A 15,804-nucleotide genomic window follows, 5' to 3' on the forward strand; every position below is an offset into this window, starting at 1 on the left:
GATCATGGGTTTCTTCTATTTCAGAAAGATGCTGTGGGAAAATTGGTGGGCTATAAGATGCTTTTGAATCTTTGAAAAGTCTGAAGAAAAACTCTACTTTATTGTAAAAATTTCAGAGCCTTTAGAGCCTTTTACAATAACAGTATTGTAAGTAAAATGACAGATGGCCAAATCATTGTCCAGTGCAGGCACCTCATTTAGTGGTGACACGTGCTGGGAGATGCACTTCACTGCTGGTTCATGTATCACAGTCAGGACTCATAAACAACTGGAATTAAATCTTGAAAGAAAAGAGCACAAAAGCAAGTTTTCTAATTCATGCAAAAAGCCAGCAAGACCCAGCTACAGAAACCTCACAAAGATATCATTCAGGTCAATAATGACAACTGACTTCCAGGTTCCTCTGAGGTGCAAATTGTTCCTGTTATAGTTCTGACAGTTTCCCAACTGCCCAGAGCTCTGAGATTAGAGCAGAAATACAAGAAGCAACAACGCTGTAGAAGATGACAAATGCATCCTTCTCAGCTGAGAATTTAGACAGCTTGTAGCTTTTTTAAAGGTGGGAGGAAACATAAAATGTTACAGCACCACACATCAATACTGTAAAAAAAGAGATGTAAAAGATGTGCAATTACAAATAATCATGTTCCTACACTGTCAGAGAAAGCATGGAAATAAACACAGTACAAGATAAACACATAAGGTTTTCAGTCTCCTGGGGAAAGAGGTAATGACTCCCAACAGAAAAAAAATAGCTACATTAAGGTTGTAGGTAACAGTACATTGTGATTTCTTTAGTATCTGTTTTAGTACTACATTAGAAAAGTACTTGATTAAAAGCCAAAAAAAATTAAAACATTCTCAGTTACACGGATACGGCCATGTAGCCATGCAGCTGCCATTTCTCAGATTTCACTAAGAAAGTTAACACCTTACAGGCCTTCTCTTTCACCACTTTCAAAAGCAGCATCTACAATGACAGGAGAAACACCAGCTAACTCTAGGATTAAGGTTTTTGTACAGGATTTGAAGATTAAGGCTATATTCCCAACCCAGTGACAGGCAGCACCCTGGTGACCCTGGTGAAAACAGTACCAGGTAAGTCAGTGTGGGATGCTCTAGAGTTCAAGCCCCTTCTCTGCCTGAAGTCACATCAGCTGTGCCTCTCCCCAGGCTTAGTCTCTCCCTCGTCTACAATGCACAAGGGACACACAGATATTCACAGTTTCTCTAGAACACAGAGATTCTGCACTCACCCAAGGCTGCAGGTGATTAACCAGCTCTGAAAGGGGGACATGGGGCTGCACCATCAAGCACAGCAGTAAAGAGCCTGCTCAAGGCATGCACATGCCATCCCCTGGAGTTGTAATGCAAAACAAAGCAGTTTCTCCAGGACAGACTGAAAGAGTTAAATATCCTAGCACCTAGCCAAACCAACTCCTCACTTAACCTGAGATCCACGTGCTCCCAAGGCAGGTGCCACTCATCCCTGGATTGTGTAGGGAAGGGTTCTCAGCTCAGGTCTGTGGATCCTGCTGCCTGACAAAACCCCTTTTATCCATCAAGACCACCAAATTTCTCTATTTTCACTTACTACAGATATGCTGGGAGTTCAAAGTTTGAGGCACCACTGTAGTAGCAGGAATTATACAAGTACCTCACAGAGAATTTGGGTAGATTAGCACCTAATTTGGGACCATATTGTCCTCAAGGAGGCCTTGGTATTTTAAAATCTTCAACTCAAATTGGTGGCTGAATACCAAAAGAGACCGATGACAACAGCACAAACTGACAACTTCTCTTCCCCTCTATCATAGCAAGTTAACTACCAAAGCAGTACTCATGGCTATATTTCTACATAAATACGAACTCCCACTGACATAAATATGAGTTTAGCATGAGCTAGACATACATAAATGTAATTCCTACTAATAGGCACATTTGGAGCTGTCAACAGTTATTTGAGTATAACACTAAGTAGCATGAAGAGACAGCCATAAACACTCCATATTAATTCAACTTGCAAGAAGGTCAGGGAACAAAAAGCAAAGCAAAACGAAACCCAGAACTTGTCAGATGGAAAAGGACAAAACCAGTTGGAAAATAATTTTATTTTTCAGACTTCTAAGAAAATTTACAAACAATGGTGGTGTAAAAAAAACCTATAAAAAAGTTGACATTTCTCAAACTATAGCATCAAAGGAAGTTACAGAGCAACAAGCATACAATGAAATTCTATTCATCAAATTAGTATTAGTTAAGTAGTTAAAAACATAATAAGTCTAATAATAAATCTCTACAGCTTACTCAGAAATTGTAACAATCAATTCTGAGCTTAAATTATACTTACAATAGACAATTAATTCACCTCTGCAATCATCTACAGCACTGAAATCATCTAGGTCAAATTACACAGCAAAAGCACACCTTGGAAATCTGTAAAAGACATCTTGAGCACAGCACAATTACATACAACAGAAAGCAGATCACCCTGCATGCTTGCTTCTCAGTCCCCAATGTCTAATATGAAATACAATAGACAAGTAATAGAAGCAATATTTAGTAACTCTTTTCATGCTGGTTCTATTTTTCATGCAGGGTAACAGAAAGGTTTCCTTGCCCTGTTTTCTGTCTGAGCCTTGGCACTTTCCCAGGTCTGTTCTCCCTGTTTTCATCATTATCCTTGCCACTAGAGGAGCAGGTGGTTGTTAACAAGTCAATCCCATCAGGACCCCACCTTGCCCTCCACATACGCCCATCCTCACCCTGCAACCTCTCTCCAACTCTTCACATGCTGAACTCCAACACGCACAGAGACATGGCCAAACCTAACCTCCATGGGCCTTTTGTGCCAAAGGGGACAAAACAAACAAATGCTTATAGCCTTAATTACTGCTGCAGACTTTCCTCTACTCGGGTCACTTTAAACAGTGGGCATTTAAAAGCCATTAACACAATTTAATTAACAGCTTAACTCCAAATTGCAAAGGAACTCCAAACACCGGCACATTAAACCTTTTTGAACACGGATTAGAATAAACATGAAAACCTGGTGTTTTCATCAACCCATAAATCAACTCTTCCTGGCCCTAACTTAAATATATTCTGTTCAAAGTACAAGGAATAGTAATTATTTTTTAGTTACAGCCTATGGATTTGTGCTTTCACTGAACTCATCAGGAGAAATGTCGAAGACAGCGTCCATTAAATACTGCTAAAGTAACTCATTCATGACAGTTCAAGAGAGTGCATCAAAGGGTTATTTTTTTCTTTCAAAAGTCAAAACAAACCCATGAATCATTCCATTTAATGAGACTTCTTTCGTGACTGCTTCTAAATGGATTCTTCAAGAAAAAAGCAGATGTGCATATCTCATGCTAAAACAAAAGTTAGAAAGAAGGTTGCACCAGTGTTTATCACTAAATTTCTTTAGGTATAGACAATATCTGAAATTCTTGCCAACTTATTAGGGCAGTAGAAACACCATTAAACCTGGCAACACTTTGTAATAAAAGATGTGGGTATTTCTTGGGGGTCAACAGGCAGTTGTAGTGACATAATTTAGCTTTCAATGATTTTGAAGATATCCAATGGAACACCCACTTTCAACTTCCCATCTTCCACAGATAGCTAGGGTAAGACCTGACAAATTCACGTTTAGCCAACAATTCTGATCACTCAGAAACATTTAGATCATGTGAGCTAATTGGACCTGAATTACTTCTTTCCTCCCTGCCTATAACAAAGCCACTCTAAAGCTTTCCAACTCCAAAGCAGAGCCCTTCCAGAAATCAGTCTTGGTTATTTTTCCCAAATTCTCCCTGGCTACAGGGAGCAGCCACAGGAAGCCAACAGCAGATGTTGGCTGTGCACCCCACTGCCTGCAGCCACACTTCCAGAACTGGGCTGGAGGCCTTTGAGGGCTTGTGGTGCAGGCGGTTGGCAAGGATGGTCTTGGAAGATCACTGATCCTACTGACCACAGCCTTAGAAAACTTGTCCTACAAGTGCCTCCCTACCTGCCAAGTGCTGCAGGCACATGGCACAGTAACATCCAAGGTGCTGTGATGAGGCTGTGCAAGTGGCCCAGGCAGACAGAGCTTTCCAGTTTGCAAACATGTGAAGGCACTCAATGCAAATGCATGAAACACCCCATGAGAAGAAAACAATCCCTCAAATTTATAACCTTTTAATTTTTCTTTCATCACCTACTATGCATTCAAGCCCTTTCCATAGCAGTGGTTTATGTAATCTCATATTTAATTAAATGCACACACTTCAATGGCAGTGTTTAATTCTTCATGCAGAAGTCTCTCTCGCTGAATCCTTGCTTCACACATTCCCTAAATTAGGCACTCCCTCTAACCTTCCCAGCCTTTCAACAGCTCACTAATACAAGCAGCTTCACCTTCTTCAAGTTTAGCAAACACATTCACAGAAAAAAAAAATCTTCTCTAGCATGGAAAAAACAGATACATTTTCATACAATGTATAATTTATGTATAAAGTTTACTGCCATAAAAAGATAAGAACATGGCAGGTCCAAAAAGAATTTATAAGAATATCGAAGTCCTGGATACTGGCAAATGTGTTTGGAAAGGCAAGTGAACCTCCAGAGTTTAGGTATTAAGTCTCTACATGACTGGTGATAAAATATATTTTTTTCTGCAAATAAACTGTTCTGTTTGTAGCACTGTTCTGCTAGTGAAATTTTGTGTACCTGCTCTAAAGTACCTGTCATTGGCCAGTCACAGAACCAGATTGCTACACTGACTTGACTATCTTGTATTTCCCCAGTGAGAAACAGGTCTAACCTGGCTTCTTGTGCAAGTCATGTTCAAACTACAGTGACAAAGAAAAGGAAAACATCAATAAAATAAAATTATGTACTCACATCTCCTTAAGAGCAGCACATATTATTTGACCTCCCTTATTTCCTCGTAAATACTCACAGCAGGACAGGTCTGTGTCTTTCATGCTTGCTTGCCATTATATGACAAATCCAGTGCCTGAAAAACTTTTCTCCTTCACTTACATGTATCCAAAGCCAAAACTGGCCTATTCAAAAGTAATGGTTGGGGTCTATATTGTTCAGTGTTTCCTTGACTAGGCACAGATTTTGAGGAAACCATGTGCTAAGCCTCTCCAGCATAAACAACAAAGTTATTACCTGTTCAGAGTATAAAGGAAACAAGATTACTTATCACCTACAACTTAGGTAGCTTTAAATTAATCATGCTCTATTAACTAAGGCTCGTTAGCATCCGCTCAGCGTTAGGTATTTACCTTTAGTCCACCACAGATTGGACAAGATGAAAAAAGAGCTCTTGTCATCCCAAGGTGGGGGCTACATGTGTCACAGGGGTCAGCTGAGGCCCCACCAGGTGGTGACAGCTCACTACTTTTGGAGTCTGACACCTGTCCTTGTGGTTTTGTGTCTGACCACCTTGAAACAAAATCCACATATGTCTCATCACTTGAGTCCTTGCTGCTTTCTGTGAGTAAGGATGAAGGCCTCCCTCTGTGCTGGCTGTGCTCAGCTCCCCTCCGTGCTTCCAAGTGTGGTAGTAGCAGTCTTGGGTCACTGGCACCTTGAGCTGGCAGGGCCTGGTCCTTGGGTAGCGTGGAATCTGCACTCTTCAGCTGCACTTCTTTAGAAGCTGCCTGTAACACACTCCTGGGTATATCATAAACGTGTCTGAGAGAGCTGGGAACCTGATACTCTGATCCCACACCTCTCTGGGACTCACTGTGAGGGCAAGTACATAGACTCTGATCTGAAGGAAAGTTCAATGGCAAGCTTAGCAATGATCCGAACTCATCACCATGGCAAATGTCTAAGCTCCCAGCATAAGAAGAGAAGCTCCCAGAGTAGGAAGAGTGACTACCAGTAGCTATTCCACTGTCAGAAGAGCTCTGACGACCTATTTCCTGCAGCTGTCTGGAGCGGAGGGGCTTCGGAGGAGGTTTAGTGGTGCCACGTGCCCCTTCTGGAAGGGTCTTCTCTTCTCCCAGGTGAATGCCCTTTGCAGCTGCCAGCCCATGGCTCTCCTGAGAGGTGCTGGCTGAAGATTGCTCAGGCCACACTGTCAGTCTGCTCCCAACACTGACATCTGAGTGACTGGTATCCGAAGACGAGCTCGAAATACTCCTATCATCTCCTGGAAAAGAAGGAAACACATCAACCCACGTTTAAAACACAATCAACAGACTCAAGCATGGCAAGTATGTACAAACAGGAAGGGCCCAGAGATTCCATCTGCTTTTTGTAAGTGGAACTGCCGTCAGAAAGCCAGAATTCCTGCAATAACTCACAGCCCCACAGGAAAAATTAAATGCAATGGTAGGTTACCTTGCCAGAACCCTACCACACTGTGGAACATCATGCATTCGAGGCTAAATTTTTAAAGTTTATGCACCAAGCTCAACCCTTTACAAACATATTTTACTTTCATACAGTTAATTGGGTTGCTGTACCAAAATACAGTCATAGATCACTGTACAAATAAAAATAGGAATAATATTGTTATAAAAATGTTTACATATCTATATACAAAAATATCTCCTGTGATTCATTTATGTGTATATTGCAAGACAGTTTTCTTCAATAATAGTTGCAAGGAAGGCATTTTAACAGGTAATTACTGCCATCAAAGACAGAATAGGAGTGAAAAAAATTAAACATTGGCATGAAAGAGAACAAGGACAAAAGACAAACATCACAAACAAACAAATACAAAACCAAACAAATATAAAACCACTTTCCTGTAGCACAAAGAAACTGTACATGAAGTTGGGTCATGATTTCTGACCAGAAGGACTGAATTAAAAAAAAAAAAAAAAAAACAGGAATGCTTATCTATCCAGTCTCTTTTTTTTTTTTTTTTTTTTAATCCATTCAGTTAAGTCTAGTAGTTATGTGCTAATTAAGAAAAACCTCAGGAAGTCTCACTGTAATTCAGTCACAAACCCCATTACCCAGCAGTGTCTAGGCCAAAGCAGCCATGGATATGTATATAGGCACATAATTAAGCTCCTGAGGATCTTCACAGGGACAATCTTTATGCTTGTAGGCTTTTGAGTCAAGAGCAAAGCAGAGGTTTGGATGATCTAACTTTGGCTATTAAACAGTTCAAATGGCAGTTCAGGGCACAGGCTCTTTTACAAATCCAGTGCTAGACACCAATTCTACTTTGATGCACTAACAACTCCAGAAAAGGCATGTATAGATAGCAGAGGAAAGCCCAGGAGTCCTATGTGTTACTGCAAAAATCTGCTGTAAGCCTGATATGTGAACCATACAAGTGAGTCCATCTCACAGGCTGCACTGACTAAGGTACTTGAGCAAATATCAGATTTATGCAGACAGTTCTTTTTAAGTTTTACATGCAAAACTTCAGTAGGACTCAGCATCCTAGATGGTCTTCCTGGGTTAATAGTGTTTGATTCAAAATTCAGTCTGCTGAGTTGAAAACCTCCAATCTACATCATAGGACTTCAGACAACACTGTTAGAGAACTGCCTCACAAGAAACATAACAAATCAAATGTCTTGACCATTTCCCTAGCATTTTTCTTCTAAGCTCTTATAACACAGGCCATTCAACTTTTAGAGCCTGGGCAGGAAGGAACATAACATAGTGTTTTTATTTAATTAAAGATATTTCTTACCTCCACTACCTTGACGACTTGTATGGGACAGCAAGCTCAAACGCTTTTCTAATTGCAAAGCTTCATGAGCCAATCTTTCTTCTGAATAGGCTGGGTTTGTACTTGGATCTTTAAAAAGAAACAGAAAATAAATAAATAAATAAATAAATAAAGTCATGTGGAAAATAAATAAAAATAAGGAAAGAGAAAAAGACTTTCTTATGCTTGAAATGCTAATTGGAAAAATGTATGGGACAATCCGACTTCAAGCACATCCTGGACATGTACTACACAGTAACTTAAAAAATATTTTCAGAGATTAGACTCACTGTCTGTAATGGTTACCACCCGGGACAGAACACTGAAGAGCACAGCACCAAAGTCAATAGCTACAGAAATAATTAGCATCCAGCGGGTCTAGAGGACTTGAAATCTAATTTGATCCATGCAAAATCTGTCCTGAATTCACTGGATTCACTGGGAACTTTAACATTCAGAATGACCAAAATTTTCATCCTAGAAATTTACAAATCTACATCATAAAGTCAGAACTAGAGGGATTCAACTGACATCTTCCAATCCAGATCATCTATTTACAAAGACCTGGCATTCAAGTTGGATGTTCAGACGGTCATTAAGTTCAGATGTCAGAGATAAAATAAGCAACCTGGTGGTTCTCTGTCTTCATGTTTAATACAAGATAAGTTAAGATGATACATACACCTTCTAAAATGTACTGTTATGAATTTTTCCCCATAAATTTTAGTGAGCTTGCCATTCCAACTGAGATTATTTCACTGAAGGCAGCTCATTATATTCCAAAAAAAAAGCAGAAAGACCAAAAAAAGGCAGAATGTGGCAGTCTCATCAGTAAAACAGGCCATTTTCCTCTAAATAATTTTATTTCCAGAAGGCATAACAATAAAACCAGATGTTGGAAGTAATCATAACCATTATCCCAAGAGAAACCTTAGAGATTCCTTCAAATAGCACTGATGAGTGTGTCATGTTCAGCAGTTGCAGAGGATAAGGTCTGCTAACTTGTTCACCATCAGAAACTTCAGTAATTCTTATTAACACACAGGGAAAGTAATTAATTACAGCAAACACAGATTAGCTTCCTCACAACTGCTGCTCTTGTATATCTGATCAACTGGGCAGTAGAAACACACTACAAGAACACTGAATCATTTAATGAGAGGAAAAGAGGACAGAAAAGGCTATCCATTGCTGTGACTGAGTTAGCAAAACAAAAACCAGCTGGAAAGATGAAAGAAAAGTTTCATTTTCACCCTAGGTCCTTTAGTTTTAAAAGACTTGGTTTTGATATTGTCAACACAGCCAGTCAAAGCAAGCTCATAATCAGGGGGAGGAGCACTTACAGCTCAGCTGAAGCTCCCTGGGAGCTCCCTACATTAACAACTGCTCTGAGAAACAAACTGCCACATCTCCCCTCCCTAACCATATTCCCTTTCTGACCTGTCCTAGATAGGAACAGAAATGACAATGCTGAACTTTCTAACTTTTCTTTCCCATGTTGAGGAGGCTTCCACCTTTGGCAGTCTGCAATCTGGGTAAGAGGATCAGAAAAACCAAGATATACACAATCCATCTATAACTACACACATTGGAACCCAAGGGTGTTCTAACAGGGACAAGGCAACAATGCCCATGACAAACAGGGTCTGTGACCTCTGTGTGTCACAGCTCAGACAGAAAATAGGAATGTTTGATGTGGATTATTTAGTTAGGTGTCCATTCCTACTTACACTGCAAGACAGCTCATATTAGGCATTGACTACCTCAAACCTGTGTGACTGCTTACTCAAATGAAACCCCCAGTGCTTCCATATGGACCTCTGCCAAAGGAACACACAACATTTGGCCACCAGCACCTATGGGGCAACCCAGACATGTCCATGCAAAGATCTGCTCAGTAGCACACAGTGTTACAAGCTGCTGCCTATTTTTTAATGTCCTCTACTCCAGTTACTTCACTGTATCTAGTTAAATGCCTTATGTCCAGAAAAGGTCCAAGAAAGATGTTCTACAAGCACTCTCAGTATAAAGTTATCATAACAGATCAGCAAATTGGTCAAACAAAGATGGAAACAGACACTAACCCTTCCCACACCAAAATACTGTCAGTAGTAAAGATCCTTTCACTTTCCTCAGAATATGACCACTTAACAAATACAGATGTTCAGGACATAACTAGGGCACCTACACAACAACTTGTTTTTGAAGAAAATTATGTCCCTCTTACAGACAGCAAAAGATGTAATTAAAAAAAAAAAAAAAACTGGTCAAACAACTGATCTTTTAAAATTGGCTTATAATAAAATAAGAGATAAGGTAAGAGGAAAGTTGGAGTCAGAAAGTTTGCACTTCACATGTTCAATTGCTTCCAGAAGTCAAATTCCCTATCAGCTACACAGCTACAGAACACACCAGGTTTCATCCAACAACATGAAACCTCTAGGCATACTGTCTGTCCAACAGAACTGAAATTTTTTTGTTAAACTTCCCCTTAAAGATTGCCTATGGATAAAACATTTGTATAAAATTGTGTTCATGGTTATGTGCTGCTTTCATCACTCAGTTTTGTGGAAGATTAAGAAGAACCTTCCTCAGCAAGTTCTAGGAAATGCCAAGAGAAATAACTTCAAAACCTGACAAACATACAGTATCTAAGTTTAAGGTAATTAAGGTAATTACCCAAGTCTTTGTTTCACCTTTAATCTTCTCTGCTAATAAGCCAGACTTCTATGGAAAACACACACAACATTATTTCCCAGAAGTAACAGATTCTTGTACCAGTGTCTTTGGTTAAAGATGACCAAGCTCTAATCAGGACATTTTCCTACAGGATCTGACTATGGACTGGCAGGCACTTGTTAGGGACCAGTCCTCACTGGAGTGCATAACCTATGACCTCCCATGAGTGCTCTTGTGATAACCCTTTTTCTAATACCTTCTTTAGGCCATAATGCTACCAAGTTGGGTCTGTTGGCATCATCCTCTACCTTTTGCATGCCCAATACACACCCTCTAAATAACTGGGTGGCAATTTGCCACGTGAGTAACTCAGGAGGACAGAAGCAGCATGACCGGTACTGAGACAGCTGTCCAAGGAAGTTCCAACAGCTTCTGCCCACACAACATCCGAGAGCAGCTCCAAGAACAATCAGAACCTTCCTTTTCCAAACTGTTAACAAATGGATCCTGTCCTGTGATTCATTCAGGTCCTTCAGTTTATACATTTTTTATCATTTTCCAATCAAACATGGATCCCTTGCTATGAAGAAAATAATCTTCTGTGTGAGGCAGTCATCAAAATCTTCTTAAACACTGCTTTGGGGCAAAGGGGAAGGATTACATCAAATTTAGCTGGACTAAAAATGCCTCTGCTGGAGATTTTATTTTTACATTACGTTGGTGGGTATTCATTAAAGCCACATCAGCTGCTCATCGTGGGAGATTTAGAATATTTTGGTAACATAAGAATAAAGTGTCATAGTAATTCAAAGCTCCGGGGATGTTCAATAAGCACCTGTCAGGAAAAAATGTATCCAGTTCAGTCAGCAGCTCCCTAATTGATTATATGCACCTTTAAAATGCAACATTAATTAATTACTTTGTTAAACAAAATTAAATAAGTTAGGCTGAAAATCTCTCTTTCCTTTCTTCCTGTGTAGGCACATTTGTAAATCAGGCCTGGACCCTCACCTTCTTGCTAACATCTCCACACTTTGTAAGATGTCTGGAGGAATGAAAAGATGTCCTAAAAGTTTGAGGAGGTACACTTGGTACAAATACTGCAGAAGACAGCCACAGAGCTGTCTTGCAATGGCCAAAGATGTATCAAGCTTCAACAAAAAGAAAGAGCATCAGATGGATCCTCAGCAAGCAGCAACTGTATACTCTCCAGTCACAAAGCAGCCTGAAAAAGCTTCCAGAATTAAAAGAGAGCATCCAGACTAACAACATTACACCTGGGGTCTTTCCAGACTGCAGGACTAGACTGTCACATAATCAGATATAGAGAGTACCGGTCTGCTCACTGATAAAAGATATCCCTGATGGGCTTTTGGGCCTTTGTGCGCTCAGGTTTGGCATTCAACATGAATCTTGCTAGTGAAAAAAAGGAGTACAACACACACCTGATAAACAAACATCTCTCAAATAATAAGCATGCAATTCAGTATAGATTACAAACCATGCAATCAGAGAGTCATTATTAAGTCCATATCTGGACTTCTGTCAAGACAGAATGTAAATTCCCTGGACTGTTTTCTAAATATCTCTTCAAGGAAAAAAAGAGATCATGCTAGTAGCCAGTTACAGCAGTTCTCTTCCAACTAACAGCTGGGGAAAACAAGTCATCCATAGCCATCAGCCATTTGAGTCCTTTATTTTAAATATTACACTTCCTAAAAATATCTACAGATACCTATACCTACATAACCTTCACATCTTCTGTGTCTTTGGGGGGTTTTATGAGACCTGATTGCACCGCTTATAACAAATGTAAACTTCCAATCTGATATCTCCAATCTAATGGAGAACTCAATAGGACTATTGTGGCAATTTTGAAAAATTAATGGACTCCCAAAATATGTACGACAAGTAATAAACCATAAAACAACTAATTTTCTTTTCCATTTCCAATTTATTTTGGGTGTACACATAATAGAATTATTTTTTTCTTGTGAGAATAGTAATTTAATTCATTTCCAAAACACCACAGAATAATTCAGGTTGGAGGGGATCTCAGGAGTTCTCTAGTCTGACTGCCTGCTCAAAGCTGGTCTGCTGAGAGATTAGACTAGATTGTGATACCTTGTATGGGTAAGTCAAGTTTATAAATTCCATTGCACTGGATTTTCATTGCATATTTTATAGAGGACATCATAAAATAGGTACAGCAGTCATATATCCATGATATATATGATAAGAACATCATGCTTTTAAGGAAATAAGGTATCGCTTTTAAAACTACAATCCTGAAAAGAAGATGTGAATGCTGTCCTTGAGCAAACACCCCTTGCACACCCAGTTTATAAATTCCATTTGGATACTGGCTATTTTACATTTGTTTAAAAATCACTATGGCAAGTAAGAAAACTGGTCATTTTTCAGTCCTCTTCAAACCCCTACCCTCTCGTATTAATTGATGCCAACACATAAATATTTCAGCACCCCTTTAATCATATTGTTTCAGCTGTTTGTACATGAAGCAACTGGCTTCATTCATTTATCCTTCCTACAAAGACAAGGACAGACTACACTGATTGCATAACATCCATAGACTATATCTGTGCTGTGGGAGTTGGTGTCCAACACTGTCACTGTGACTGTTTTTACCATATTACATTTTTTCTCTGTACATCTGCCCTTTGTGTGTTTTCCTTGCTTGAAAATACCACAGTGCTTCAAGCATATCTCATGTTTAAGTTGGAAAGGCACAGGCAAAGGCAAGATGCCAAATTCAAGTAGCAAACTGTGAAGAGAAGGTTCCTCTAAAAGCTTTTAAATTGCACAGAAGGAGAATATTGCATACATAAAGTACAGTTGAAGCTGTGAAGCATTCTGCACTGCAGTAAAGATGAATTACATAGACAAGAGGTTTCATGATAGAATCCCCAATTTGGAAGATTTGATCTAGTTGCCTGAAGTGTACAGATAATTAATCTGTTTACAAGCTGATGCTTTCAAAGGTTGAGTGAATTTCAATACCTGACACATGGTATGCATCTGGTACTCTCAACCTTTTCAAGCAATAGAGTACATTCTGTGTAACAACATACTTGACAAGGAAAATTAGTTTATGGATGAATCACCAGAACTGTACATCTGCGTGTGCCTTCAACAGATCTGTACAAGCTTCTGCATGGGATAATAAATAAATTTTAAAAATATATTTTTTCCAAGGAACATGTGCATAGGAAGAAACAACAAACTGGAAGAGAAAAGGGTAAAATACACAGGAATGAAAGTTAGAGGGCTCAAGGTAGGTTGGATAAATAAAGGCAAGGGATTCTGCAAGTACATGAGCACAATTCTTGACAAAACACTTCTCCCGTCCAGGGAAATGAGATGAAATCAAGTGGACGAGATTTTAATGGCAAGTACATCAAGTACAGAAGAGAAATGGAAAGACCTCAGGAAAAAGATCTTCTCTTACAAAAAACACCAAATACTCCCCAGGACATTCCACATCCACTTCATGCACCTCAGTGAGGTCAGAGTTCCTGAAGGAGGGAAGAAATTGTGGTTTGTGCCACAACAACCCACAAACCCCAGAAGTGATAACTAACATGTGAAAGCAGATTTACTCCTACATTCTCAAAAATGAATCTTCAAAGACTCTGCTAAAATTAAAATTCAAAATCACAATTAAAAAAACAAAAAAAACAAACAAACAAACAAACAAAAACAAACTAACAAACAAACAAAAACCCAGCAGAATAGTTGTTTGTAGGCTTAATTTTTCCAGACAGAAATTACTGTTTGACAAAAATTTGCTTGACAAGACTCAGGGGTTGTATATATATATTTACATACACACATGGCTTTAGATATGCAGAAAAATGTGTTCAATAGCAAAGCTTTAAGCATAAACACTATTTTTTGTGTTTCTGTTGTTGGGTTTTTTCTGTTTGCTTCTTTTTTTTAAACACTCCATTTAATTGAATGCAAACATATCACACAAGAATGACTTTTGTCTGCTATTCTGCTTGATTATTTAACTTACTTCTGCCTTACAACCATGAGAAAGACAACATGAACTCAGCCTTGTGTTTACTGCATTTACTAATTTTTAACTAATAACTATTTTTTCCATAATTTCTTTTCACTAGCTTCAGATCATCTAATGATCTAATAAGCTAAAATTCTAATCTTTTCCATCACATTTCCTTCCTGCAATTATCTTAACCTTATAACAGCAATAAAACTCTGTTGAACACTCTTACACAAACTCCAAGTATTCCACAAATCCCAGCTCATCCTTCACCATTCTTGTAACCTATTCCTACTGTATGCCACCATCAAATCACTGACAATTTTCTGCAATTTCATTTCTACACTTTTGTCCTGTTTGACAGTCATTCTGACTCAATAATGTACTTCATCTGCTGAAATCCAAAGGAAATAGGCTTTATTATGATGCCATCCAAATTCCTCTTTCAACACTGCAGCACATGCAGCACTTACCACGAAATAGGAAAAGGAATTTAATCTTCAGACATCAGGAAAAAAGCTCAAGTTGAAAAACTTAAATGTGATATGGAGGCTTGACAAGGTTTTCTAAGGCTGACAAGACTTAGAACTTCATTTTGGATAAACTCAAAATGCTCCAGAAGTTAGTTTTCCATTAAACTATCAAAATAGCAATGCAGACATGGATCCAAGTTAAACATGTAAGTTTAAAACTAAAATTTAGGGTTCCATTCAATTCAAATTGCCATCTTTTAGTACTGTCGAATAAGAGAGGGCTGGAGTTAGCAATATAACCAGAAACATGGCTGAACCAGAGCAGCACGGGGAAACTGGGTACATCCAGCTTATAAATCTGTACGGTGACATTTCGGAATGAAAACCACTTTGCACCCTGCACACCCTCAGTGTCTGCAAGCTGCTCTCACACCAGCAGCAGTGGGTGTGAGACATGACAAATTCCTACTGCACTGGGTTACTCTGGCCTTCCTCTATTAACCTGGGAGCACTGGGCGCAGACCAAAGGGGCCTTTGGTCGGGGAGATGCCACGGACGATGCAGTCGAACAGAAAGCTGATCTGCTCCCCTTCAGCACAAGAGAGGAAAAAAACACCAGCCCCTGCAAGAAAGCACAACATAAATATGAACAGGTTTCACCCAGAAACATTAGAAATATATTTAGCTGAAGCTATTTATAATGTAGCAATCAAAAGAGTTTTAAGTGCAAGCCGTAAAAAGAAGTCAACAAGGTATTCTCCTGGGAAAAGAAATACAAAATTCAAGTCAGCATACACACACTATATCACAAACAAACATATAAACTCAACAGCTGTCTAATAATTTATGTTAATTTCATGACATTCAGGCAGTTAAAGTAGTGTCCTAGAATCACAGAATGGCTTGGGTTGAAAGGGACCTTAAGGATCATCTAGTTC

At 39.1% G+C, this 15,804-nt stretch overlaps 1 protein-coding gene across 2 annotated transcripts in view; it reads right to left on the bottom strand.

The window, feature by feature from the left end:
- Window positions 1–15,804, bottom strand: part of DOK7 (docking protein 7) — a 59,268-nt gene that overhangs the window by 30,701 nt on the left and 12,763 nt on the right. For both annotated transcript variants that reach the window (XM_009099155.4, XM_030239262.2), the window contains 3 exons: window positions 15,369–15,488; window positions 7,670–7,777; window positions 5,286–6,160 (listed from right to left, as the gene is read on the bottom strand). In XM_009099155.4, the coding sequence (XP_009097403.1) occupies window positions 5,286–6,160; window positions 7,670–7,777; window positions 15,369–15,488 (1,103 nt within the window). The remainder of the gene's footprint in view (window positions 1–5,285; window positions 6,161–7,669; window positions 7,778–15,368; window positions 15,489–15,804) is intronic.

This window comes from Serinus canaria, chromosome 4, assembly GCF_022539315.1.
Source record: "Serinus canaria isolate serCan28SL12 chromosome 4, serCan2020, whole genome shotgun sequence".
Lineage (NCBI taxonomy): Eukaryota > Metazoa > Chordata > Aves > Passeriformes > Fringillidae > Serinus > Serinus canaria.